This window comes from Adelges cooleyi, unplaced genomic scaffold, assembly GCF_023614345.1.
Source record: "Adelges cooleyi isolate 19-005CV unplaced genomic scaffold, UGA_ACOO_1.1 ACOO_flye_CR_arks_rails_tigmint_CR_PRNA_376, whole genome shotgun sequence".
NCBI classification, from domain to species: Eukaryota; Metazoa; Arthropoda; class Insecta; order Hemiptera; family Adelgidae; genus Adelges; species Adelges cooleyi.
In genome coordinates, this window is record NW_026096053.1 from 4,745,833 (window position 1) to 4,772,416 (window position 26,584).

At 28.5% G+C, this 26,584-nt stretch overlaps 5 protein-coding genes across 13 annotated transcripts in view; 2 read left to right on the top strand and 3 right to left on the bottom strand.

Annotated features, from left to right (window-relative positions):
* The first annotated feature begins 212 nt into the window (after nucleotides 1–212).
* Nucleotides 213–4,079, top strand: LOC126841130 (RNA polymerase II subunit 5-mediating protein homolog). 3 transcript variants are annotated; one of them, XM_050577431.1, is made up of 6 exons: nucleotides 213–438; nucleotides 2,609–2,858; nucleotides 2,920–3,060; nucleotides 3,170–3,308; nucleotides 3,368–3,668; nucleotides 3,747–4,079. In XM_050577431.1, exons 1-6 carry the CDS (start codon nucleotides 388–390, stop codon nucleotides 3,897–3,899), a joined length of 1,035 nt encoding a protein of 344 aa, XP_050433388.1. In that variant the 5' UTR covers nucleotides 213–387; the 3' UTR covers nucleotides 3,900–4,079. The 3 variants fall into 3 exon arrangements, with proteins under 3 accessions (XP_050433388.1, XP_050433389.1, XP_050433390.1); XM_050577432.1 differs by lacking the exon at nucleotides 213–438 and adding an exon at nucleotides 1,188–1,794; XM_050577433.1 differs by lacking the exon at nucleotides 213–438 and adding an exon at nucleotides 1,188–1,790.
* A 1,744-nt stretch (nucleotides 4,080–5,823) lies between these two features.
* On the bottom strand, nucleotides 5,824–15,240 carry LOC126840941 (uncharacterized). Of its 5 annotated transcripts, XM_050576977.1 has the most exons (5): nucleotides 14,980–15,090; nucleotides 8,550–8,658; nucleotides 7,887–8,242; nucleotides 7,486–7,815; nucleotides 5,851–7,418 (listed from the first exon to the last, which is right to left on the bottom strand). In XM_050576977.1, exons 3-5 carry the CDS (start codon nucleotides 8,214–8,216, stop codon nucleotides 7,203–7,205), a joined length of 876 nt encoding a protein of 291 aa, XP_050432934.1. In that variant the 5' UTR covers nucleotides 8,217–8,242; nucleotides 8,550–8,658; nucleotides 14,980–15,090; the 3' UTR covers nucleotides 5,851–7,202. The 5 variants fall into 5 exon arrangements, with proteins under 5 accessions (XP_050432937.1, XP_050432934.1, XP_050432936.1 ...); XM_050576979.1 differs by lacking the exons at nucleotides 8,550–8,658; nucleotides 14,980–15,090 and adding an exon at nucleotides 15,132–15,240; XM_050576978.1 differs by lacking the exon at nucleotides 8,550–8,658 and having other exon boundaries at nucleotides 7,887–8,267; nucleotides 14,980–15,099.
* Nucleotides 9,226–26,584, bottom strand: part of LOC126840939 (conserved oligomeric Golgi complex subunit 4) — a 65,471-nt gene continuing 48,112 nt past the window's right edge. Inside the window, exons 1-2 of one of the 3 annotated variants that reach the window (XM_050576972.1) lie at nucleotides 15,132–15,247; nucleotides 9,226–11,599 (exon numbers count right to left, since the gene is read on the bottom strand). In XM_050576972.1, the coding sequence (XP_050432929.1) occupies nucleotides 9,436–11,599; nucleotides 15,132–15,247 (2,280 nt within the window). In that variant the 3' untranslated portion in view covers nucleotides 9,226–9,435. Of the gene's footprint in view, nucleotides 11,600–14,979; nucleotides 15,094–15,131; nucleotides 15,248–26,584 lie in introns of those variants that run through there. The other 2 variants (XM_050576973.1, XM_050576974.1) reach the window with 2 other exon arrangements.
* LOC126840938 (exocyst complex component 6) lies at nucleotides 12,333–15,102 on the bottom strand. The gene is made up of 2 exons (XM_050576971.1): nucleotides 14,980–15,102; nucleotides 12,333–14,709 (listed from the first exon to the last, which is right to left on the bottom strand). Exon 2 carries the CDS (start codon nucleotides 14,689–14,691, stop codon nucleotides 12,388–12,390), a length of 2,304 nt encoding a protein of 767 aa, XP_050432928.1. The 5' UTR covers nucleotides 14,692–14,709; nucleotides 14,980–15,102; the 3' UTR covers nucleotides 12,333–12,387.
* LOC126840940 (protein VAC14 homolog) lies at nucleotides 20,616–26,415 on the top strand. Its single transcript, XM_050576975.1, has 14 exons — nucleotides 20,616–21,068; nucleotides 21,207–21,357; nucleotides 21,488–21,718; nucleotides 21,783–22,003; nucleotides 22,083–22,203; nucleotides 22,271–22,397; nucleotides 22,585–22,679; nucleotides 22,947–23,072; nucleotides 23,191–23,414; nucleotides 24,492–24,666; nucleotides 24,865–24,983; nucleotides 25,476–25,555; nucleotides 25,629–25,779; nucleotides 26,147–26,415. Exons 1-14 carry the CDS (start codon nucleotides 20,971–20,973, stop codon nucleotides 26,304–26,306), a joined length of 2,079 nt encoding a protein of 692 aa, XP_050432932.1. The 5' UTR covers nucleotides 20,616–20,970; the 3' UTR covers nucleotides 26,307–26,415.

Consider the following 26,584-nt stretch of genomic DNA (forward strand, 5'->3'; position numbering starts at 1 on the left):
CCTAATATAAATCGTTTTACACGTTTTAGTGTCTCCTGAACAATAATTAGGTTTTAGCACAATGGTCAATGCACATACGTTTTTTCGCGGCAACGACGAAATACTGAGATTTAAAAATATTAAACTATAAATACTAATAATTTTGGGCACCACTACCGAAACAGTTAAAACTGAAGTTGGGTACTTGGGTCATCCTCCTTATCAACCACATACACTCACGCTCTACATCTAGTGTGCTCGTGCTGTGTGATACTGACTGATGGATGTGAACGCGGTTTTTTGAAATTAATGAGTCATTTTCTCGCAGTTACATCATATTGTAATATTATTCGAGTTAACATATTCATTAATTAACAATATTGTAAATTTAAAAGTGTCCAATGTATCATGTCCTACGGGTTAGAAAACGCACAGTTTGTTCAAAAAATAAATTCGGAGGTGAGTATTTACTGATTTACCAATGTATTTCATTTAATTACTACATCCCTATATTTTATTGTCTGTATTGTTGACATCAAATTCGCGGCCGCATTTCCAATTTTTTAAACAAATTCTGCCACTAAATTAGTAATTTTCTTTGTTGGATTACTTATCGGCCAATAAGTATGTATAGTATGTCTTCTACGTATGATATTGATGCATTAAATGTTTTCACTCTATTCTTATACTTAGTTATGATTTACACTAATAATGATAAATTTTACTGTGATATGATATCTACAATGTTTTTTTCTCGATGGATAACTTAAATTAATCAGTTACAATGAGATTATTTTAAAATTAAAAACAATTTAATTTAATTGCTTTTAATAACATAACATGTACCATAAGAGTGTTTATTTTTATATTGTTCAACCAAGTCACTTAATATATTAATAATAATAAAAAAATACTATTCTTTTCTGTACACAATACACATATGGAGGGTTCAGAACTCAAAATGAACCAAGTCAATCACAGCTGATTTCATATAATTGGCCCCTAAATGGTTTTATGTATAATCTTCACTGTGGTACAATACAGTATACATGTGGCCATTATGCGGCATTGAGATGAACTTAGGACTTGGTTCACTGTGACACTGAAAGCTATTACTTTTATGCCTGTTTTGCATGAAAAACTTCATAATCTAAAAATGTATAAATTCAAATTATCTAAATGTATAAAAAGTTATTCAGTGTCGTTAAAAATTGTATTTATTTATATGAATAATTCTTTTTCGATTTTTTAGTTCTCTTATCATTTTTAATTAGTGACAGTGATAGTGCTTACCTCTCCCCCCCTGTTTTTTTATACTTATATTCAATTTTTTTTAATTAAAAAAACTGTTTTATTACTCAAAGAGCATAATGATGCGTAAGAGGACGAAAGTTCGAAGTCTCCTTTTCTTATAAAATGTTTTATTTATTTACTAAGTTTTATGACCAATTGCCATAAAAATTTTAAATGACTACCTAACAGTTTATATGTAAAATATGTTTTTTTGCTTTTTAGTGAAATTGAAACAGTTTTGTTGAATGCTAGTTTTGATTGATCAGCTGCTATCATCTTGTTGGATTTTTTCATGATTTTCCAAATTGTTTGGCCTGATTAGTAGTAACTAGATTATTTAACCTGTTATTTTGCCCTTCACAATAGCTATTTGTACACCTGTCATAATTTTTCGCCATCTCAAACAAATTCCCTGTGTCTTGGGGGGGAAAGCTTTGGGACCCATTTCAACAATAAATAGTTAATAAGCTTGGAAGATTCACCTACCTGTTTTCGAAAAGAAAAAAAATTATATCGTAGTAGGTATAAGTCAACATTCTAATCTATGTATTATTTAACTACAGTGTAATTTTGTTTTCAAATTGTAGATCTTTTCACATTTCATATAACTCAGGTGTTATCTATTTTTATTACAAACATGAAGTTAAAATAGATAAGACTCGGTCTACCTGAACAAATATTAAATCTAACAACAATAAATAGTGTGGCATAATACTAGAATGATAATCCCGTTTTACTACATTCTGAAAGATGATATCTAGATTAACTAAATGCTTAACATGTTTACATAGTATTACCTTTTTATAAAAAAACAAATATAAACAATTTTAATACCATTATTTTTGGATGTTTAGGTAAAATTAAGTGTAAAACACATTGTTTTATTCCGCCCTCTATTTACTCGGAACCTTGGTTATTAAATTTTTGAGCTGCCGTTTTTGACCAAATACTTGAAAGTATTTTTTAAAAATATATTTCAAGTTTACAGTAATACATCAAATCAAAATTAATGTCAACTAATATCTTACAAACCAATATTGATAATGAGTTGCTCTGCCAAACTAAAATCATTGTTTATAATATAAACTTAATTAAAAATAAATTATCAAAAACAAAACAATTATGATTGTATATTTAAATATAAATGCGAATAAAGGTCAACGGAGATTATGAATTCTAGTGTCTATATCAATGTGTATTCAGATTAGATATACGTACATAAATATGTATATTATGGATTATGTTCTGTATCAAAAGATTTTCGTATTATTTAAAACATTTGTTAATTTTTGTAATATCCTTTATACTAGATCATTTATTATTTTATGCATTACAGGCTTTGGAAAAAACTGAATTGTTGGAGAAAAAATGGAACACATATAAACAAGAATACGAAGATTTGAAGAAATGTCTAGACGAATATCCCAAAGAATTGTCTGCTTCTATAATGATGCCTCTTGGCCCGAGAGTATTTGTACGTGCTAAATTATGTAACACTAACGAAGTGATAATTAGACACGGTGAAAATATATTTACCAAGCAAACGGCATTTCAAGCGAAATCTGTGTGCGAACGAAAAATTAAAAGTATATTAAATATTATTGTTTTGATAATATTAAGTTTATGCTTATTAAGATTTTAATTTAGGGTGTAGTGACGCACTCGCAGCTATAGAAAAAGAAAAGAATTACTTATATTCCAATATGAGTGCAAGACAAGAGATCACTACTGGCGCTACTGAGGAAATAATCGAACCATTAGACGAGGCTGAAGAAGAGGCCTGGAGAGGTAAACAATTGGTTTGCTGATTGCATTAAGCAATTTACTAACACATGAAGTCATATTAAATGTAGATTTGAATTATGACTAAATATTTGTTTAAATATTTTGATTATAGAAAGGCATAGACTTAAGGAAAAAGAGTACAGACAAAAATTAGCAGAAGCACGAGAAAAAGAATCGAAATGGCAAGACGATCCATTGAAGAGGCTCGAAGAATTAGAATTACTCGAATCGTTAAAAGACGAAATGATAAGGTATATTTTTAAAATTTTTATTAAAAATAATATTTTATGTTTTTATTATACTTTAACAGAAACGATATAGATGTAGACAGTGATGAGAGTTCTACAAACGAAAGCGACGACAACGATGATGATGAGGATGATGAAGACTTCGATAATGTGGACAACAATGATGATAATGAAGAGGAGAATGATGCTAAAGAAATAGAAATTGTATTTAGCAAAGATGAACCAGAAACTAATATAAAGAGAAAAAAATTGTCCAAGAAAAAAGTGTCGTTTAATAATGATGTTCAAGTTAAAGAATTTGAGACGAGGCCAGAAGAATATTTTATACCTAGAAAAGATGAACCAAAAATAGAAAAACCAGAAGTATGTTTAAATAAAAAAAAATATATACATAATAATTTACTAATATTTTATTCACATGTATAATAAAAATTGTTTTAGATATTTGTAACCGAAATCGATGATATAGTGGAAAGAGAGTCAGAAATATCTATAGAAAATAATAAAATACCTTCTGAAGTTGAAGATTGTAAGGACAATACCCGACCCGTAAGCAGGTTCAAATCTAATAGACTAAAACATAGAAGTAACTAAGTATTGTAAGTTAGTTTTTTTTTTCTGTATTAAACTATATGTGTGTCTATTGTTAAATACAATTATTTATTTTATAAATAATATACATAATTATAAATATGTTTTATTTTATCAATAATGTTGTACAGCTTTAGTAAAATATTATGTGATTGTATTGTTAAAATATTTCGTTTTTTTAAAGTTGATAAATTATGGATTTTTTTGACAATAGTATTTTATATTAGACGTATTCTTTAAAAGGTCTTGAAGAAATTTTTTACATCTCGGCATAAATTGGTTGACTAGTCTTATAAGTGTTGATAAGTAAGGATAATAATTGTTAAACCTCTAAATAACACATTTAACAACATAATTAACCTGTTTATCCTAAAAAAGCTCAAATTAAATGGAAATGGCCTGGTTTAAAAAGCTTAAAAATTGGTAAGCTTTGAGAACTTATTTTTGAATGAAATATCATTTCATTGATTTGAAATTTAAATGTGAAAAAGTGTGTTGGAAATATTAGGTGGAGATAGTTTTTGGAGAATTTATTATAATCTATTTGCAGCTGATTGAAATGCTGAGACCTTTAAAATTCGTTCAAATCATTTTTAAGAACATGTGTGATATATATATATATATATATATATATATAAATCATTAAAAAGAATGTATAAAATCTGGTTTACCTAAATAGTGCATATAATTTAACTATATGAGGTTTAAAACGGTTAAATATTTATCATCAAATAACAACGACAAAATAATAATAATGATGATTTATATTTATGTGAAAAGCATAGTTTTTAATACAGTTACGACGTTAGTATTTGTCTATATCTTATTCAAAAGACAATCAGATAGATGACGTTAATATAGTTTTTATTCTTAAAACAACTAGTGAGCTTATACAATACTTAAACTAATAACGATATTGCCGCTGAAGCTTTTAAATAAATTATAAGATATAATATTTTATTTTTATAATAGTTCATTGATTTATCACACCATCATCATCGTTATAATATCCTTCACAACCAATTGACATCACTGCTAGTAATTATTAATAGGTTATATTGTACTTAATTTTGTTTAGAAATTAAACACCCAAACGAGAATAATATATTTTACAATATAAGGACGGTTGTTTTATTATGATAAAACATTATAATTTAAGTTGAATTTAATTAACCCATCACTACTTGCGTGAATTTTGAACACACATAATGTGTAACCAGCGTACATCTCTTACCCGGCACAAGTAATGACTGCTTAATATTTGATTAAAGCGAAATAAAATTTTGAAAAAAGTTATTATGTTATACGGTTATAATTTTGATATTAATTTATAGTTAACTTATAGCTATAACGTGATACTTAATAGTTAACTTATTTATTCATAAATATAAACAAAAAAATCCAATAGTAAGTATATTTGATTTCTTAAGAGCTAAAATGCTAAAATTGTTTAATCAAACATAGTTAGATAAATAATTACGAGTGGAGAATATGAAATGTGTAACCAACACGTAGTGTCCAAGTGAAAGGTTGAAATTGTACATTAAGTTGTAATATCAGCTTTACAGTTTTAAGTATTAGGTAATATTAAATACTAATATAATTATTATTTTTCACTAATATTACATTTTCAATAATTAATATTCCTAATTTATTTGTTAATATTATGGTAATGTTCTGCATATAAAATATATGCATAAGTACATATAACATATGATACTTGATAGTTGTTTATTATAATATTATATTAGATTTTGTACTCTTTAAAGAATAATGTCGTACCGTTTATATTAACAATAGTAAACAATAGTTTTTGATAGTGAATAAGAGTAACACTTTTACTATAATAATACATTACAACAATGTTTGTTAAACAAAAGTGAGACTAAAATAATAATAGTGTAGGTAAGCACCGCTTAAACATTTATCCTAACTATTAACAAATTACAATATTAAATGAGTGAAACATATATTTTATGTTGGCCATTCAAATAATTATAGAGAGTTATTTATAGGCATAAAAACAATTATGTGATGTAAAAATAAAATGTACTGTGATTTTTATGATAGCAATAATTTGAAAAGGTTCTTTAAAAAAAACATGCAGTTACAATTTATTACAACATTCATTCAGTTAACTCAATTTTAATTTAAAAAAATGGCCATGTAGGTTGTAGATTTGATAATAAACAATAATAATAATAATAATATGACTAGAAAAATCTGACTATTTATAGATTAGCACATTCTTTTTAAAATAAGTTATAGAAGTATATAAAAATAAAATATGACTTAATAGAAGCTAGTCTAATTTTTTTAGACCTTTTATTATTAACTCATACTTATACAAACAAATGAATAAAACCAACACAGCACAAACAAACAACTTAAACATGCTATAAATAATGATCGAGGTCTTTAATATAATACTGGAAATATAAGAGATCGTTGAAGTTACAATAAAACTCGTCATTTAATATAGATATTACAATTATAATAATAATACTAAATTAATATATATATATAAATTTAAATAAGGTATAAAACAATACAGGTGTTATTCTTTAATGGGAATTGTCGTTTCGTAAATTTTTCATTGGCATGTGGTCAAAGTAATTTCTGTTAGAAATTTAAAATAGTTTGTCAGTTAAAATTAAATCTAAATAATTATAATACGTAATTTACTTTTTTAAAACTTTTTAAGTTTATTAGAACAAAGACCCCGTAATTAAATTTAAAATAGTGTTTAAAAAATATATATAACTACATTTGTTCGCTATATAAATGTAATAATATGGTAAAACATTATTCAAATAGAAAATGAGAAGCAATATAAAAATATATAGTATTAAAAGGAATATATGAGTCCAGTTCCAAAAACCTTAATGTCCCACACTCCCTCAATTTGACATATTTAAAGAAACTACTTTACTACTCGATTCATTGCCCTCCATTTCACCTCTAATCAGTCGCATATTAAAAATCTCTTTGGCAGTTCTGTATTTATAAAGTCACGGTGTTAACATCATGTAAAAGTATGCTTGGAAGTTAATTAAAACCTAAATCATCTCAATCATCTCAAAATTTCATAAAAAATTAGACTTAATGGCTTCTGGAACTGGATGACTCATACTTGGTATTTAATTTAAAAGTTGTAAAATTTAATCAAAAATTAATTGCACACAAAAATTTTATAAAAGAAAAAAGAAATTTAAATTGAACACTACAACTATTTTTTGTTTTTTTAGTTTAATGGAATTATCGAGTTTAGCATAAGTTTCAAAGCAAAGTTCAATTAATTACGCATTAAGATTTTGGATTAATTGAACGTAAGCAAAACGAAGGCGACGGTGATGGCGAATACACTACTGTAGGTGGTGGTATTCTTTGATGAAGTGGCAGAGTATTAGGGGGACTAGTCATATCGTCTTTGACGTGGCGATAATTCAAACCTCCCAAACCATCACAGCGACTCAACAACGCCAACAGCAGTGTCTCGAGAGCACATATATAACCTAGTACCTGTGGCAAAAAATTAAGAATTAATAATAAGTATGTTTGTTTATGAATTGTTTTATTTCAATCTCACCGCAGCTACTAGCAATTGGTGACGTGTAGACCGCGGTACCCAAGTATAAAATTCGTGGAACGAGTACACTTGATGAAGGACTAGCGATGAACTCATAAGACACATGACTGTCATAATGACGTAGAAAAGCACATTCAACTTGCCCCAATTGAATGGAAACAGGTACACTGTATGGGTAACATCGAGGAAAAGTATTCCTCCCGTGACGAGTAAATTGAATAAAGTGACAAACAGCATAAATCGTATTCGATACAACATCGGTAGCATAAATAGGGCCAATCTAGACGTCCCAGCAAAGCAAAGACAAAGTATGCATATCAAGCAGGTCACCTGAAATATAAAAAAAAAAAATGTTTTTAATAAGTGTAAAATAATAGTAATAATAAAATGTATCAACTTACCAGCAACATTACCCGGATAAAACCTGAAGGTGTCTTCATCGGTTTTTTGTCGTAGTGTATGACTATTCCGTTATACCGAGCTCGGTTAGCTTCTTGATGTTTGTAGTTGGCGTGTGAATCCCATGAACCCGGTGTGCCCGCCATGCTGTTGGTTACTTCTAGCCACGAGCCCCCCGTCTGACTGCCGTTGATTTCAAATTCCTGTGCGTCGTCAATTGGGGCTATATTTCCTTTAGGTTCCAAATCGTGGATTTCCTCTAGGAGTACGGATATCTCGTCACTAACGTACAGGTCTGACACGGAACTCAGTTGGGCCGTAACCCGCTGCATTACTGTTCAGGCACCCGGTAAACCACCTATTTTATACATTGCCACCAATGACTAAAAATGTTTACCAATAATATTTTGAACATGATTGCAACTATATTATGTAAAACAAAACCAATAGCTACAATAGTGCATTATGCAAATAAAACAAAAACTACAAAAACGATATAATAATCTACAAGCGAAATATGATTTAATATCAAGTATATAATAAATAATAATATATGATAACTATCCTTAAATAAATTTTTTTTTTTGCTACTAAAATAAAGCTTTATGGTAATTAGTTAGATGATTTATTTTAAATTAAAAAAACAAGTAAAATAAGGTACAAACGGTTAAAATATTGTAGTGTGGAAAATGTAATCCAAACGCAAGAATTATAGTGTCGTCTGTTTAAAAGAAAAGTGTCTGCTCTTCGTTATACGGAATGCTACTTTTCATTCTGAACATAAAAAAAAGCATACAAATTTCAAGACTCACCAATATTATCTTTTATCAATTTTTTATGACAAATCTCTAACATAATTTTTCTGGGAAAGTAAAAAAAGTTCCTATAATAATTTATGTTATTCTTAATTTGACCTAATCTTTATATATTATTTTAATCGACATAGTTTTGATAATAATTTTTCATAATATAATTATGTTTCTTCATTTAATTTTTTTGTACAGCTAATACAATTTCTAAATTTTAATTTTCTTAAATACTAGCCCTTATTTGTTTTTATTGTGAAAAAAAATAGGTTATAAGTTTGTTTATAAAGAATCCTAATAGATAGTCTTATTCAAATGCTATTGTAAATCATTTGTGACAATTAAACAAATCAAATGACTAAAGTATATCCTTGTATTTTTAATAAATTGAATAATTTTATAATAATTACAATTTTATTTAGCATTAATCATTAAAATATTTTTTATATAACTAAAAATGTACCTATAAAAGTAGTATACAATTAATAAAATAAATATATTAGTGTAATACAACAATATTATGTATTTAATAGATATAAAATAAACCTGGAAGATATTATACAATATATTTTATAATCTAAAATAATATTAACTAAAAAAATAAATAGGTACCAGATATAAAATTGCAACATTTTTAGGGCTAAAAACAAGTTTAAGAAACCGATTAAATAATTTAATCACACAATAGTTTATACAAATAAAACAGTATACATTTAACAGCTATATCAATAAACAAGGACACATTTTATAGTTTTATTTTCCTAATGTCTTCTTCTCTAAAGTCGAATCGTAGTTTTAAAATCTGTCGTATGTTATCTGGAGTTAGTTTCCACGCAAAACACATTCCGCTGTCTGGACTCAAAAATTCATTTAAATCAGACACTTGTTCCAAGTTTAGCACAGTTGTTACCTGGACTAACCTAGAGAATTTTTCTCTAACGGGCCATGCACTAGCACCGCTGAAGTAATTGATGAGTGTTCTTACCACTTTGTCTAATGACATGCCACCCAAACGGTTAAACTCTGTTTTCATTATAACCTTTTCTAATTGTACAGATGTCTCTATGGCGATTGCCACAACAAAAACGTCATAATTGTTAGAGGTCAATTTATTCTTGAACTCCTTAAAGATGTTGTCCACCTGAAGTATTATATTTTGTACAAAAGGATTATCGGCTTCCATCTGAGAAAACTCAGATTCACTCATTTTGTAACTGTATTCGTAAAATTGTTCGACCCATGCTTGTATTTTCGGTTCAATAAGGGAATTTTGTAGCTGCTTAAATCCATTTTTATTTGCAGTCACTAATAGCGTATTGACTCTTGAAAAATCACTAAGACAACTGTCCAGTTTTTCCATATTACAGTCTTTCAACTTAAGCGGTATTTCTTCTTTAAACGTTTGTGCTAATGATCTGGAATATTCAATTGCAACTTCGGTGTTGTTCAATGAAGCCAAGAATGTTTGCCTGATTTTTTCCAAGTCTGGGGTAAACCTATTGAAATATCCCGAACCGGGGTAACCGGAATTTAACACTTGGCTAAAAAACGTACACAAGTCTGTTTCTAAAGCGTTAATGGCGTTATTTATGACGGCACACAACAAGTCCAAACTTCCTGATCTTAATGAACGCATTACACATTTACGAATAATAAAAAACACATCGTCTACCATACTAGAAGTTAACGCCTCGTCTCCTTCTAAAGTGTCCATCAAAATAGCTTTTTTAATACTCTCCTCCATGTAGTATCTTTCAAATTCCAAATACCTGCCCATTAACTCTTGTATAGAACAACACAACTTACTGTTAATTAAAAACGACTTAGCGGTCGATGATTTTGATTCCAATTCGACATTGATGTGTTTATTCACAAATTTAGCATATAAATCATACCGTGCCAAAATTAACACAATTTCTTCAATTAACAAGTCGATATCTTTGGAGTCTGGTTTTTCAATGTTTGGATCCGATTCATCCCACATTGTTTTTAATAATTCTTTTACTTTTCGTGTCTTGAGAAATGCAGTCAAAATATCATTACTAAACGTATCGCAATGCACTTGTAATTGAGACATGAACTGAACTATATAATCGGGACCGTAGTGGGTTTCTATTAAAGGTTGCTGTACCTCAATCGTTTTGGCTACCTCTTCAAAAAGAAACGTTAAGCCATCAGCAAAAACTATACTAGCTCGATTACTTGAAATTGAAGTATCAATTACATTTTTTAAACTTTTGTCTGCAGTATTTTTTAATATTCTACCTAGATACGCAACAAATTTCGATAAGCCCACATCGTGCATGCCCAGTAAAGGAAAAATTTTGAAATACCTTTCAATGGACTTTTGGTCTTGTATTAATGATGCCTGATCAAACCGTTTCGATACGGTATTTTGAAGATGATCAGTAGCGTTTTGTAAGTGTTTCAGCGAGCTAGTTATCATAGAGCAATCTTGTGCCATATCATCAGCTGTACGTTGTAATTTAGTTTGGTCGATAGAAAGATATCGGTGAACATGCGCAGCTGCTTTTTCCAACTCATCATTTTTCATTGCAATCTGAACGCCTTCACTGCACAACTGAAGATCTAATAAATCTTGAACACGCTTTTGACATTCTGAAACGCGTCCACGAATTTTATCTAATTGTCGTACCTTAGATGATATATCTTCAGCGAGCTTAGAAGAGTCTTGAATCCTCGTTTCTATTTGACACAAGTTACTTTTTATCGAGTCAAGCGACGAGAACTGTTGGTTTACAGAATCTATCTCTTTAATAACACTGTGCCATTGATTAGAAAACGTTAACAGTCGCTTTTTCGAAGAAACTTCTTCCTTGTCCAGCAAAGCCAATGCGTTCTTGACTTCGTCAGGAGCAATATATTCTTCATTACTCGACATTGATAACCTTGAACAAAATTATAACATGGAAAAACTAAACTATATTATAATAATATACTATCGACTTTAATAAGTACTACATTAAGGGAAAAAGACAACTGCTCTCCAAAACAATTTTTTGTGAAATGTTTACATAACGAACAGAAATAATTTTAATTTACAAAAAAAATTTCATCGTAGTAAATATTTATACTTAGATTATATTATATTGTAATATATATTATTATAATCTATATTACATTAAATGTAATATTGAAATTTTGTCAACAACAAACCTGGGCACTTTATTTAAATAATTAATAGTTATTTGGTAAATACAATATATTTACATATTTTGCATATTCTATAAATTCAATTAAATAAAAATTGATTTGAGATTATTATCTGTTTTAATTTAAATAATACACAGGTTTGATTGACAGTTTTATTATAAATATTGGTATTTGTAAACTTAAAGAACAAAATACATAATTATTTTTTTGACTGTCCTCGTTACAGCTTATTAGGTAATAATTAAGTTTTTGATCAATATTTGTTGCAATGTTATGAATTAAACACAATTTTGTTAACTAATAATTTAATAAAAAATAAATAATCGAATAATAAGTTATATATATATATTCAGAAATTGTATATAATTTAATAAAAACTATAAGAAATTATAATTAACTTTTTATAGCTAAAATCAATATATATTTTTAATTCATGAGCAATAAGAATAAAATAATTTATTTGCAACTAAGTAAACAGTTGAAAGATATTTTAAGATTATATAATAATTTATTTGTTCAACTATTATTGCTGAACAGTTATTGCTAACTGTTTTAATTGTTTTAGGACAGTATCAAGTAATTTCTTTTTGTCTCTTTCGCTTTTTTTCAAAACTGAAAATACACTTTTTCTGTCTGCTTCCTTTAACTTTTCCAAAACGGTTATTGCTGTTGTTGGTTTAACGTGGGAATATTTTGATGTTTCTTGATCATAGTCATGGAAGTATGTGGACCAGTCCCAACTTAGTAGCAAGTCCAAAAGTTGTCTCAATGGAGCGAAATGCTGAGAAAAGTCTGGGTCATCAGTTTTTCCAACAGGTTCTGATGCTGCAAATAACTCACATTGTATTACATCCAAATTTAATTGATTCAAAGCGCCCATCGATAATTGTTTTATATCCTCACTCAGTAATAAATTTAAAATGGATTTAGAAATGTGTTCAAATGCTACTTGACAAACATGAACCGATACTTCTTCCGTAAGATTTCTTAAGGCATTGAAAACTACTCTTAAAAAGTTTATTAAGTCTGTGACAAAGGACGAAGCTTGACCAGTAGGTTCTACTAACATCCAATCATAGTCTTCTAAATCTAAAAACTCGTTCAATTTCAATTTCATTTTATCATACATGTGATGCTCAGCATCGCTTCTAGCTACGCCTAATGTAATTCCTGCATCATCGCCCACAGTTCCTCCAGACGATCCTGTAGCTTCGGAAACAAACTGTTGAATAGACTTTGACGATTTTTCTAAATATCCGGTATCGACAATAATTTGTATCACTTGTAACAGGCCAAGTCTTGGTTGATGAAACGCTGATGATAAACACCCGCTGAAGGTTCTCGAAAGCAGCAACTTAGTAGATTTTTGTACCATTTCATCAACCTCTCCTTCGCTAAAGTTTAAATCATTAGAAAATTTTAAACACGCATTTATAAATTGCTTAACTTGGTCATAAACACTCGGTACCATAGAAGAAAATGGGAATTTTCTTGGAAATGGAGAGGTTTCTAGTTGTTCATCTTGATACGGGAACGTCTGTACAACATTGTCGTATTGTTCTTGATTTTCGACTTGAAGATGGCTGAATGTTTCTCTATACAAAATATCTCTAAACACTTGAACCCATTTCTGCATGAGTATTTCGTTGTAGTGCTCTTGTATTTCATGTAATAAATCAAAATAACTTTTAACGGAGTACCCGTAACTCCGAAGAGTAATACAAAATACCATTATTAAGTCTTTGATTTTTAAAAGTAAATTAGCATCAGTGCAATATGCAGTATTAGTTCTCATAATACTCACCACTTTATCTGAGGCCATTTTCCACAGGTCTTCTAAATAAGACCTTGTTAACAATCCATTTCCTGTATTCAATACATGATCTTCTACAACGAAAAAACCTACAATACTTTGTAAATAATTGCAGTAGCTCGCAATAGACTCATGCATATTGTTGGGAGGATGAAGAGTTAGCAGAGCTTGTTCTCTTCTTTGTTGGCGATAATAAGCGTCAAATGTATCTCTTGATGATAATACTGTGCATATATGTATACAACGATACACTGGAGAGAAATCAATAAGATCCTGAGCACTTAATGAATCTTCGTCATCAGATACATTATCATCATTTGAATTTTCTGTAAGAATTCTTTTCTTCATTTTAGTTAAGCCAAAGTCAAAATTTTGCTGTTCGACACTGTGCTTCATAGCAGCTTCTCCGACCTTTGATGAAAACTTTCTAATAGTTTCCAAGAAACTATTTAATTCAGACATTGACGAATCTTTAATATTTTCTCTAAGCTTTGGTATTCTATCTATCATTTGTCTAAAAAATTTATAGTGAGAAACTTGAGGCAAATATAACTGTTCGAGTTGTTCTAGAGTTTTTAACGCAGGGTAGTAACGTTTATCAGCCATTTGTTTTTGTAGTTTACCATATGAGGAGAGAGCAGGCAAACACAATGATAAACTATCAATGGCCATTTTAATATTGTTTTCAACTTGTCTAGCCCTAACAAGTTCTTCTCCGGCAACCAAAACATCAGTGGCGGTATTCTGTACATTAATGTCGAGTTCTATGACTTGTTTTTTCAGTTTAGAGGCCTGTTGTTCGACTTGTTGTAGTTCTCTAATGGAGTCTATAAAACCTTGATAGTAAAAATTGCACATACGTTCAATATCTTTATCGTACTGTTTGATGCGATTGTCCAAAGTATCAATGAACTTGCGGCTGTCATCATCTTGGTCATATATGGCCCGGAACGTTGGGCCCCAGTAATCGTCTATGCCCTCAATCTCTTGAAGCAAATGCTCTTGGTTCTGCATATTTTTCTACTCAACAAGCTAGCACAAAAACAAAAACATAACCGGTTTCTTTTTGTAACTCTTACATAAACTCTACCTTAACATTAGTACCCATTATGAGATCATTAAATTATATTAAGACAAGTATGGGGACCCATTATAGATATATATGCACACCACTTAGTTCATGACTATAATACCACGTCCATATCACCACTTCTACAATTATTACTGGACATAAAGAGTCTAATGCTAAAACATTCTACAACCTACAATTCTACAATCTACTGTTAAGGGTGTATTACTTACATTTATAAAAGTATCAAATACGAATGAGACATTAATATCGGCTAATTTATGGTGACGAAATGCAGTTTGCAAATTTATATTCGAAGTTACAACTCGGTGATTTGTTTAAACGACTATTTTTATAAAATATTACTATTAAAACTCTCACGAACCCGCCGAGGTAAAAATTTACTATCGTTGTCTTCACTGAACGCCGATTGACAATTATTATCAACAAACATACAATTAACGACGGCCCCTGCCTTACGGGCTTGCGGCTTGCTGGCATATACAGTGTACGCTTCACAGTTCACATAGGAACCCCGAACCAGCAAAGGGGCATTACGATTACCCACGAAAAAAACGCAAAGTAGGGGAAATAGGTTATTTAGTAATAATATTTTAACTCTCGTGAGTCATCGACCTCGTGGTTCAGTGTAGCCAACATAAATCATAGTATCAGCGGGAAGTTCAAACGATCCACAAACTACCAGTCGTATTATTTTATAATAATATTTTTTTTTATCATGAGCTTTGGCCTTTGGCATTGCCTTTAAATGAATAAAAAGTTCCCCCGTTAAATACTTTTTGACAATAGTATCATTAGTTAGTTTTTTTCACTCCATAAAACTCTTTTCAATCGACAGATTACATTTGTGTGCAATTCAATAAATAATCCAAACGATTATTGCTAAACCATAAAATATAAATTACCGACCAATTACAACCGTTTCATTCTAAACAAATCGATGATTTGAAATGTATACTTAATGTAGCTTATATGGTTTTAAGAAATCATAAACGAAATAACTGAAAACCAATAAAAAATTATTGAACATGTAGGTACATATGTTTTAAAACAAAAACTAGTATTCAACTGACTCGTGAAATCTTTTAATTATTAAAATAATATTTTAGTTTTTTATTATTCCAATCTAATCTAATCCAGTTGCATAATAAGTTTATTATGTAAAGATGAATACTACATTTTTAAATATTACTTATTAGCACTCTGAAATATAATATAGTTATTATAGTTTACGAGCTCATACAAATCATTCTAATTACTATTATGCCTACGTTTTAAAATACAAATAAATTACATGGATATAATATTTGTTGTATTTTTAGTTTCTATCAGAGTTTCTACGGAAACAATATATTTCTGAAAAACAACTCAATTAAAACAGTTGTTCTCGCTAAATTAGATAGGGTTTTAAAAGTAGGTTATATTTAGACAATAAACCGAAATATATAAATTAATATTCATTGACAAGAATAAACCATATGGATTACGAAAAATCGGTGAGTCTTTAGGTAAAAAGTCTTAAATAATATATCCTCTACCCTAAAATTGTAGAGATAGATAGTAATTTTGTGTACTTAGTAAGTTTAATGATTTTGAGTTGAATTTAAATTTTGATAATATTGTGAAATACTACACATTTTAGTAAATGAAACCGGTTTCAAACAAATGTTCATTTATTTTTGTAAAAAATATAATTTTAAATATTTTGCTACAAAAAAAGAGTAGATATCGAGAAATATATTTGTTCTGAAATATTAATAAAACAGGTATCTAGTATTTTATTTCAAAATTTTTATATTTTTAAAGAGTTAATACATAACCATATACAATTGGACTTTATATTGTAAAAGAAATAATTTTCCTCTTTGAATATAGAGTAGATACATATTATACATAACTATAATACTGTATGGAGTATATAAAGAGGGTTATTGATTTATAGCTTAAATGCAGGTGCTCCGATTATGTATTGACCTACATAATATCCTACTTACGTCACGGGTGTCATATTATCGACGTTTACTCAATTTTTTCCCTATTTTAGAAAAATTTTGTATGTATAACAAAGTATAAAAAACAATTTATTTTGATATTCAGGACACTGAGCTTAAAAATCAAATCGTCGTCATTCGCGGATCGACCGGAAGAAAACAAACGTTTGTACGCGACTCCCAAAAGCGAGACATTGTGTTAGTGGCTTCTGGATTGGCTACAAACGTAAATTACTTGTTTTTTTATTATTATTAACTTTTCTAAAGAGCTATTACTATTTGAGGGGCAATTAATTTCACCGAAAAAAGACCCCAGGCTAAAAATGATTGGATTGAAAAAAAAATTCGCTATACATGTGTGTGGTTGACTATTTTATGTGACCATCGCTTCTAACGAACGGCAAAAAAAAAAAATATATTTATATACATGTGGTTATCTACTTTAACCCCTGACATTCAAGGAGTGTAAAGAAAACATACTTTGAGCCCAAAGCGGATAAAATATTTATTGTTTATAATTATTTTTCCCAACAAGATTTATGCGTCACCGTGCCGGGCAGAAGATTTAACCGAATCTGAATTCCCCAGTGATTGTGAAAGCGACAAAGAGGAATGTTCCAGCGCGAAACAGGAAGATTGTAGTTCTTTGTAAGTGCTAAATTATTATTAAATTGGAATGTAATTAATATGTATTTTTAACGGGAAATATTTTTTTTTAAATGTTTTATTTAGAAACGACGATGATAATAAATCGAGTTCCGTTACAAATTTATGTACAGAAATCGAAAACTTGCAGCGCGAAAGGGATGTCTATAAGGAACGAATGCAGTGTTTGTTAAGCATGAATGATCAACTTCAGACAGAACTTGATGAATATGTAGGTATTACACTAGGTATTACCACTATAGCATAACATTGATAACCTATATCCCAATGATAATCTATAAAATTATATTCAATTACTAATAAAATATATGTTTTAATATTTTGCTAACAGGAGCAATTAAACATTTTGATGGAGCAATGTATTAGTGTAAGCGTGATAATACAGCCAATTATACTTACTTTATGTTTTCTTCGAAATAACTATAGATTTAAATCTGAAGTATCGTTGTTAAAACATTTTTTAATAATTACATTAAGCTCTGCGATTGTTCATTGTATTCATGAGAATATAGTAATAGATACTGATGATAATTTTATTTTACAGTGTCCTTACGAAGTATCACGTGGTAAAGTGAATTTCCCCGGGAAGAAAGACTTGGTAAATATTTTTTTATACCTATTTCTATTATTAAAAAAAAAAAAGTGAATGTTTACACTGTACACGTAATAATTAATAAAGGTAAATAAGTTTTAAAAAAATCCAGGAGTATAATTATTCTATGTTTTATTTCTGTGCTGTCTGTTGTGTATTTTTTCAAAAGTCATTCCAATAAGACAATGTTTCTTACACAATATTTTTTCATACCCAAATGGTTTTTTTTTATTTGTTTACCTCTTATATAAATGCATGTATATTATGTAAACCGTGCAATACACATAGAACTATTATTAAAATGTTTAAACAGTGGTAACAATTATTAGAGTTGAAGATTTAGTAATTATGTTGCAAAAATATTTATTTATTACTATTATTATTTACAGGATGATCGTATTGACTCCCTGCTTGCTTCTTTAGCAGACATAAAGAAAAAAGTGGAAATAGCTGACAAAGATAATAGCCTAGTAAATTTATTGTATACAATCTTAAAAATACCTCTGCCAAAATGTTTGGAATGCACGTTGACTTACAAATAAACACATGTATTTATTCGTTGTGTAAAGTATTTAATATTTTTATTACTAATATCGCATATGCAAATTAAGGTCACTATATTGAACGGTACTGAAATAAATAGCGGGGCTTAAATTCTCAAAAGTATAATAAACCATGACAGCTATATTTACCATATTACTTATGCATTATTATTTTTTAATACCTAATCGATTTTTTTTTTTAATTAAATACGAAAAACTTAAAATATTCTATTAACACCCACCTTATTTTTTACCAAACAATATTTTGCAAGTTTTATTTTTTATGCCCGAGAAAAATGTAAGCAAACATTCGACGAAAATTCACAATTTACCTATACAAAATGTACAATAGCTAAATAAAAACTCATCTAATCTAACCCATAAGTAATCATACCTAAATGGGGCATGGACCAAAATACTATTATTACTAACTGTTATAGACTGGTAAGATTCACCTATACAAAATAATTATGAGTTAAATAAATATAGTAAACTTCTTAAACCAAGCCTAAGAAAAATACATGGCCAAATAGCGCCAACTTTGGTAGGTACTTGGCAAATCGGAGGTGGTGAAATGTCCGGGTCAGACATGTACATAGTTTAGAATTGAAGAATTAATTATCAATAAAATAATTTTATAAACGGCTAATAACCTAATTGTGAAAGCCTTATCTCAATAAACAAAATATACCTGTCAAGCCACTATAATATATTTTTTTTAAGGGTATTAAAAGTGGACAGTTTTTAAGGGGTTTATACAGGCAATATTTAGAAAAAAGTGGTTTTAATAAATTTCAATAATGTCAATTTTGAATTTACGTACAACGTAGGTATACAATTTTGTCTACAAGTAAAAGCTATTTTGTTCTTTCAAGATACCAATTTAGACCTAAAAGTCTAACAAAATCACACCTATTTAGATTAATCGGATTTTAGATCTGTAAACATATTTAAGCTTACCGACTTTTTTTCCAGGTTATTGTGACAGACGATAGTATATTTTTGAATAACCGTTTCGTTTACTTTAAAACCAATGATGGGAGTACTAAAAATTTGAGAAATTCAAATATGGTCTAGACACAGTTTTAATTGAAATATCAAAAATCGGTTCCCACAATATCATAGAAAAGAGGCCGATAAACTAAAGTTTTTTTACAGAATTGAAATCGGACTATCCTAAGTAGTCATAGTTTTGTCAGGATTTTAGGGCTAAACCGTCCAAAAAAACTGACCACTTTCAATAAGAAATATACTTTATTGTTATCAAAAACTATTAAAAATATTAAAAAATACAAATGAAACTGATAATTATTCATTTCATATATCTTAGCTAGTCCCTTAATTAGCTTTGCATTATTATTTATATTTTATTGATATGGTTTCTCTTTAAATGTAAAATACGATTGAGTTTTTAATGTCATTAGATCTGAGGTTTAACGTTTCAAATAGTCTCCCGAGTCTTAAGTATGCGATGATAATTTGTATTGGTTTATTTTAGTAAAGTTTGGTTTTGTTATTTTATAATTAGTTTCGGTAATGGTGTATGTATGAAATATGCATGTATAATTATATTGTACTACAGTGTCCGGTGTACCCCTTTGTATTTTGCTTCTGCATGAAATAACTAATAAATAGTAAGACAATATCTGTTAATTACGTAAAATTAACAGTAAAGTGTATGTATTTATAGTATTAATATCATTGTTATCTTGCTTTGTTTTGAATTTTGCATTGGCTTATACCAATCGTAGGTTTTTTTTTTTTTTACAAAGGATTGTATAGGTAATTTTAATTTTTACTGTTCAGTTTTATTTACTAAAAAAAATGTGCAAACTAAAACTATTAAGGTATGTTAGCAATTATTGATAACATCCTAATGGTTGCCGGTTTTCGGGAGACCATCTATTTCTTATAGGATTTAGCCGGCAGCCTTGCGATGATAACGGATGTGGCATCTTTACCTTATACCTTTTTCTTTAGTCGTGGCTTTTATCAATGTTATCAAGTTGATAGATGGGTAGTATCATTTGATTATACATACTATCAAAAAATTATGGTAGTATTTAAGTAATAATAATTACAGTTTTAAGTTTTAGTGTCGGCACTCGGTGAGTTGTGCAGTTTGCTTGACATTTTCAAAATAATTCAACATAAATAAGTATGTGTCGTTAATATTATTTTAAATTTATTAAAGAAAGTTAAAACAAAAAAAATTAAAGAATAAATTTAGTACTTACCTATTAATTCTTCATGAATATGGACTAATATAATTGTTTTTTTTTTCAAACTATTATATAGATTCTTATGTTTTACTTACTATTAAGTTTTTACCTATTAACATTAATTACATCAGCAATATTTATAATATCACTGTAAAGTTTTTACTTTGACCGACTCTTACAAACAAATATTATGGAGCGCGATTATGCTCCACTGAGTGCCGCTTGTGTTCGGGCATTAAATGATAAAATGTATGACAAAAGAAAGGCAGCTGCATTGGAAATTGAAAAGTAAGTACTAAACTGTTGAAAGTACCTAGTTGAATACTCTGATTTGGTTAATACTCGTGTAGCTGATTAAATATATATAATGAATTATATATATAAATTAATAATGTATTATTAATTATTGCTCGTGTTCTGTTTTAGAATGGTTAAGGAGTTTGCCGCAGTTAATAATTCGATGCAAATACGACGATTGCTGAAAGTGTTAGGACAGGATTTTGCAATGTCCAAGAATGCCAATGCTAAAAAAGGTGGTCTCATCGGACTTGCTGCCATGGCAGTGGGTCTAGGAAAAGTAAGTTATAGTTTGTATTCATTATTATTTTTATTTTTTCAAAACTTAGAACTATAAAAAAAAATTATTATATTTTAGGTACTCTAAACAATTAAATATTTGTATACCTAAAGTGTATTTAACGTTACAGGATACAGCTTTATATATTGATGGATTGATAGAACCAATTTTAGTAAATTTTAATGATGCTGATTTAAAAGTTCGATACTACGCTAGTGAGTCATTGTACAATGTTTCAAAAGTAGCTCGAAGTGCAGTGTTAACACATTTTCCTGAAATATTTAAAGCTTTAAGTAAATTAGCAGCTGATCCAGACCAAAATGTTAAAAATGCTTCTGAACTTCTCGATCGCTTAATGAAGGTAAATATTTTTGACTAATATTAGGTATTTAATTGTTTTCAATTTGTCATTTTTATTTTTTTAGGACATTGTTACGGACAATGCTAATATATTTGATCTTGTTGGGTTTATTCCTTTGTTACGAGAACGGATATACACGGATAATACATTCGCAAAGCAATTTATAATCTCATGGATTACAGTTTTGGACGATGTGCCGTCAATTGATTTAGTTATATATCTTCCAGAAATTTTAGATGGTTTATTTAAAATGCTATCTGATCCAACATTTGAAATAAAGAAGATGTAAGTTATAAGGTTTTTCTTATCATATTATTTATAATTTGAATAGCAAACTAAATGATAAAACTACATTATTTTTAAGGTGTGACGCTGTATTAAAAAAGTTTTTAGAAAATTTACAAAAGAATCCAGAAAAAGTAAATTACACTGATATGATAAATATTATTGTGCTTTATTCTTGTTCTACTGATGAGTTTGTTCAAGTAAGTAACAAATAATTCTGATATAAATTTAAAACATTAAAATATTATATGGGTTTTTGTTATACAGTATACTTCCATGTGTTGGATAAAAGAATTCATTGCAATGTACGGGGAAAAAATATTGCCTTTTACTTCCAGCATTTTGAAAGCATCGCTAGCATCAACTTCGAATCATGAAACAGAGCCGCAATTACGTAATTATTTTGGAAATTAATATTAACATATTTGGTTTTTTTGGTTTAATTATTTAATTGTGTTTTTGTATTTATGAAAACAAATAATAGTTTATTTATTTTCACAAATTAAGATTTTTCACTATTCTGTGACATTAATTTCTTATATTTTGCAAAATGTTTTGATGTAATTTTTTTCACATGTTAGGTGTCAAACAAATTGCTAAGCTCGTCAATTTGACTTTAATGGATCTAATTAAAGAAGTAGAAGACGATACCGGAGATTCTATTGAAAACGAAAAGGTATATAAAATCAGTGGTTGTAGAAGTGTTCTATGTGCGTGCCCTCATAATGAAAATTATGTACTCTATTTGCGAATGTACAATTTTTTTTATGAATACACACATACATAGAAAAGTAAGAGGTGGGTACACACAACTCACATCCTTACGACTTACACAACTTGTTATTGTGTGTTTATTATTTGTATAAAATAAATATTACAAACAAAGGGTAAACGGGATCAATAGCGTTTTCATTAATATTAATATTGTGTGCTTGGGTATTAGGGTGAAAATTTAGACCTTTCATCAGTTATTGTGGTACTAACAAAAGAATTAAGCGGATCGTCAATTGAAACCAAAATAACTGTACTCAACTGGATATATCATTTATTCAATCATTTACCAAATAGAGTAAGTAAGTATTTTATTATACAAAAATGTTTTGTTCGTTGTTGATTATTGTTATATACAGAGTTATATGTATAAAAATAGTTATATAAATATATATATATATATTGTTTTAAAACAGATTTTGGTTCATATGGAATCGATATTCCCATTGTTATTAACAACGTTGTCGTATCCAAATGACGAAGTTGTCCAAAACGATTTAAAAGTGATTGCAAAAGTAATTTCACCACCAATCGTTCAAGCAAATACGAAGCAATATTTTGATAGTTTTATTATTAGTTTATTGAAACAATTTTGTTTTGAAAAATCTTTGTTAAAAGACCGTGGTCAGTTTATAATAAGGTATGTGAACATATATGTTATATATATATATTTTAAAGTATTAACTCATTTAGTAATATTTTTATATTGTACTGTCTTCTAAATCACCATTTTTCAATAATTCCATTCTATTCAAATTTTAAGGCGATCATTTTTTAAAACTCTTCCAGTTCTTGCCTTCATATAGTATTCTTATCTCTTACCCATATCCCCTCTTATTCTAAAATCGTGTTCCCAGCTACCCATATAATATGATTGTCCGAAAATTATTATTTTCTCCAACTGTTAACATAGTTACAAATTGAATTGGATTCTTACCTTTTAGTATTGCATCTCTCCTAACCCACGTTACCAACAATCTTTTCTCCATGTATATTACCTCATTCTTCCCAGGCTCTTGCTTGATTATTTTCGATGGTTCATCTTCAACTTTTATGTCTGGTTACGCTTACTGTATCCCAAACCAAACCATATTGTATTCTACAATTCTTCATCCTTCCTTAATATACATTTGCTCATTCCTTATTCAGACATTCTCCAGCTCTTCTATAAAATTACTTTACGGGTTTGGCAGGTTCTCCCTTCTCCCAACTTCTCCTCATGGCATCGTCTTATCAGCCCATAACCCATAGTTTCATAGTCTTAATCTTACGTGAAAAGAAATTTCTTCTTTTAACCTGTCTAAGATTTGGTCATAATCTCCTTCCTGCCTTTTTCTTTTTCTCATTTTCTCCCCATACTGCACTTTACACGATAAACCTAGTAATTGTGATTTTTCCAACTTCTTTTTTTCAGTACTATCTCTTCTAACAGAAATATTCTATTTAACTTTCTCTCCACTATTGGTATTAACAACCCCAACTCATCCAAAATTCTTCACTCTCATTTTGTTCCAATCATATTAACCCTCATCATTGGATTTATTTTAGGCGTTGGCTTTTTTTTTTAATTAAGAATATTTACAATTAATAATTATTTATTTTATGTTGTATTTATTTATATTTTAAGTTGATTCGAACATAATACCTTATAAACTATTGTAATTGTTGAGCCATAATATTGTTCAATAATAATAATTTTTATTTGTATATTTTTTAGACAAATTTGTGGTTTGTTAAATTCTAATGAAATTTATCGTACGTTATCAACGTTTCTATTAGAAGAGGATAATTTAAATTTTGCATCCGTTATGGTAGGCACATTGAACACAATACTGTTGACATCATCCGAGTTGTATGATCTTAGAATGCAATTGAGAAATATCGAAAAACAAGTAATTTACTATTTAGTTTACAATATTATATTGCATAGATACTTGTTTTAATGGCTTGGATAAAAAATTATTTTTAAATCTGTTTTTCAATTATTTTATACTTCTTAAAAAAATATAATTTGAATGAACAAGCTTTAAAAAGTACTTCTGATATCGCTTATGTACGATATTGTAATAAATTATATGTTTTTTTTGCAGGAAAATCGTGAAATGTTTTTATGTTTGTATAGAACATGGTGTCATAATCCAGTAGCCGCAGTAGCATTATGTTTGCTAACTCAAAATTATTTCCACGCTTGCAAACTCTTACAGACATTGTATCCTTGTATAATACAAATAATTATTATTTAGTTTTTAGAATTGTACAAAACACTAAATGTTTAGTAAAGAAATTTGTTGTAATCAGAATGGCAAGTTCTTCATAACTTCAAAACCTTTAAACTAAGTTGTTAATTATTTAATTACTTACTAATTAATTAAGAAATTATTTTTTTCATTTTTGACAATGCAGTTATTTTAACCAATAACACGACTAAAGATGGTTTAAAAGACAGTTTTGTAGGATATGAGTTAAGGGATTAAAAAAAATAAAACTTATTCAAAACTAATACTATTAATTTTTTTAACCCACATTAACTATAACTAAAATAAATCATTCACAGGGTTTAAGTAAATAAAATGAAACTCTGATACTTTTTACTATTTAAAATAAAACATTTTTTTTGTGTGATTATTGACACTATACAATGCAAATTTCCAATTAAATTCAATATAAAATTAGTATTTTACTTAACAATGAGTTTTTCCAGCGCTTCAATGGACGTTACTGTAGATTTGCTCATTGAAATAGACAAGTTAATTCAACTCATAGAGTCGCCTATATTTATATGTATGTTTCATTATTATTATTATTATATTTTTTTATACAATTTTTATTTAATAATTGAGATTTATGTTTTTAGATTTAAGAATGGAACTTTTAGAAGAACCAGTGAACCAGTATTTAATACAAGCTCTCTACGGACTTTTAATGATAATGCCTCAATCGGACGCATTCCATTTGCTGAGGCATCGCTTAAAATGTGTACCCCATTTAACTGGGAATGCCGCACAGTATGTATTTTAGGATTATATTTATCGTATGCAAAATGCTTACGCAGACAATCTATTAAAAGTAGTGGTGTAGTGGTCAACTTATATGTTGACCTCCTATTTTTCTATGTGAGCGTAAGTACTCATAACAAAAATCTTGTACATTACTGTGCGTACCTATACAATTTGCATTATGAGTACACACTTATATAGAAAAGTGGGAGGTGGGTTCACAGTGTATACAACCCTTCCAGTACATCTCGAGCCCGTTTGCCTATTACGTGTTCATTTAACAGTATCGGGTAAAAGACTAGTAATATCACCACTGATTAAAAGGGTTTTTTATTAGTTAATTATCTTAACACTTATTTGTGCTATCGTTTTACAGATTATCGAATAAAAATGTGGATACTACTTCTAAAGGATTGTTTGACACTAGTGACATGCTTAATCATTTTACGGTTCTGCAAGAAAAACATAAACAATATCAGAAAAAAATTGCGTGCTCTACACAGCTTGAGAAAGGAATCGCGAAGATAGAAATATAAAAAAAAACAATAGGTATTTGCTACATTATTGTGATAAATTATTATTATTTATTAACGTTCAATATGTATTTTATTATTTTGAAAATTGCCATTTATACTTTTATTTTATATTGTTTGTATTCTAGTACAAATAAATATTTTATTTATTATATTATATAAACATAAAAATCTATAATAATTTTATAATTTTTTAGGGTTTATTAAAATAAATTAATGATGTTGTATTACACTTATTAGATTATACATGTTATTTTATTAAACATTATGTTGGACAAGTT

Bases quoted from the DNA above. Each gene is read 5' to 3' on its own strand.
- LOC126841130 (XM_050577431.1), top strand. From the start codon at position 388: ATGTCCTACGGGTTAGAAAACGCACAGTTTGTTCAAAAAATAAATTCG. The intron at 2,859-2,919 runs GTATATTAAATA...ATTTTAATTTAG, and splicing joins GTGCGAACGAAAAATTAAAA to GGTGTAGTGACGCACTCGCA. The intron at 3,669-3,746 runs GTATGTTTAAAT...AAATTGTTTTAG, and splicing joins CAAAAATAGAAAAACCAGAA to ATATTTGTAACCGAAATCGA.
- LOC126840941 (XM_050576980.1), bottom strand. From the start codon at position 8,216: ATGCAGCGGGTTACGGCCCAACTGAGTTCCGTGTCAGACCTGTACGTT. The intron at 7,816-7,886 runs GTAAGTTGATAC...TTTATATTTCAG, and splicing joins TTATCCGGGTAATGTTGCTG to GTGACCTGCTTGATATGCAT. The intron at 7,419-7,485 runs GTGAGATTGAAA...TTTTTGCCACAG, and splicing joins ACCAATTGCTAGTAGCTGCG to GTACTAGGTTATATATGTGC.
- LOC126840940 (XM_050576975.1), top strand. From the start codon at position 20,971: ATGGAGCGCGATTATGCTCCACTGAGTGCCGCTTGTGTTCGGGCATTA. The intron at 21,358-21,487 runs GTAAGTTATAGT...TTAACGTTACAG, and splicing joins TGGCAGTGGGTCTAGGAAAA to GATACAGCTTTATATATTGA. The intron at 22,004-22,082 runs GTAAGTTATAAG...ATTATTTTTAAG, and splicing joins ACATTTGAAATAAAGAAGAT to GTGTGACGCTGTATTAAAAA.
- LOC126840938 (XM_050576971.1), bottom strand. From the start codon at position 14,691: ATGCAGAACCAAGAGCATTTGCTTCAAGAGATTGAGGGCATAGACGAT.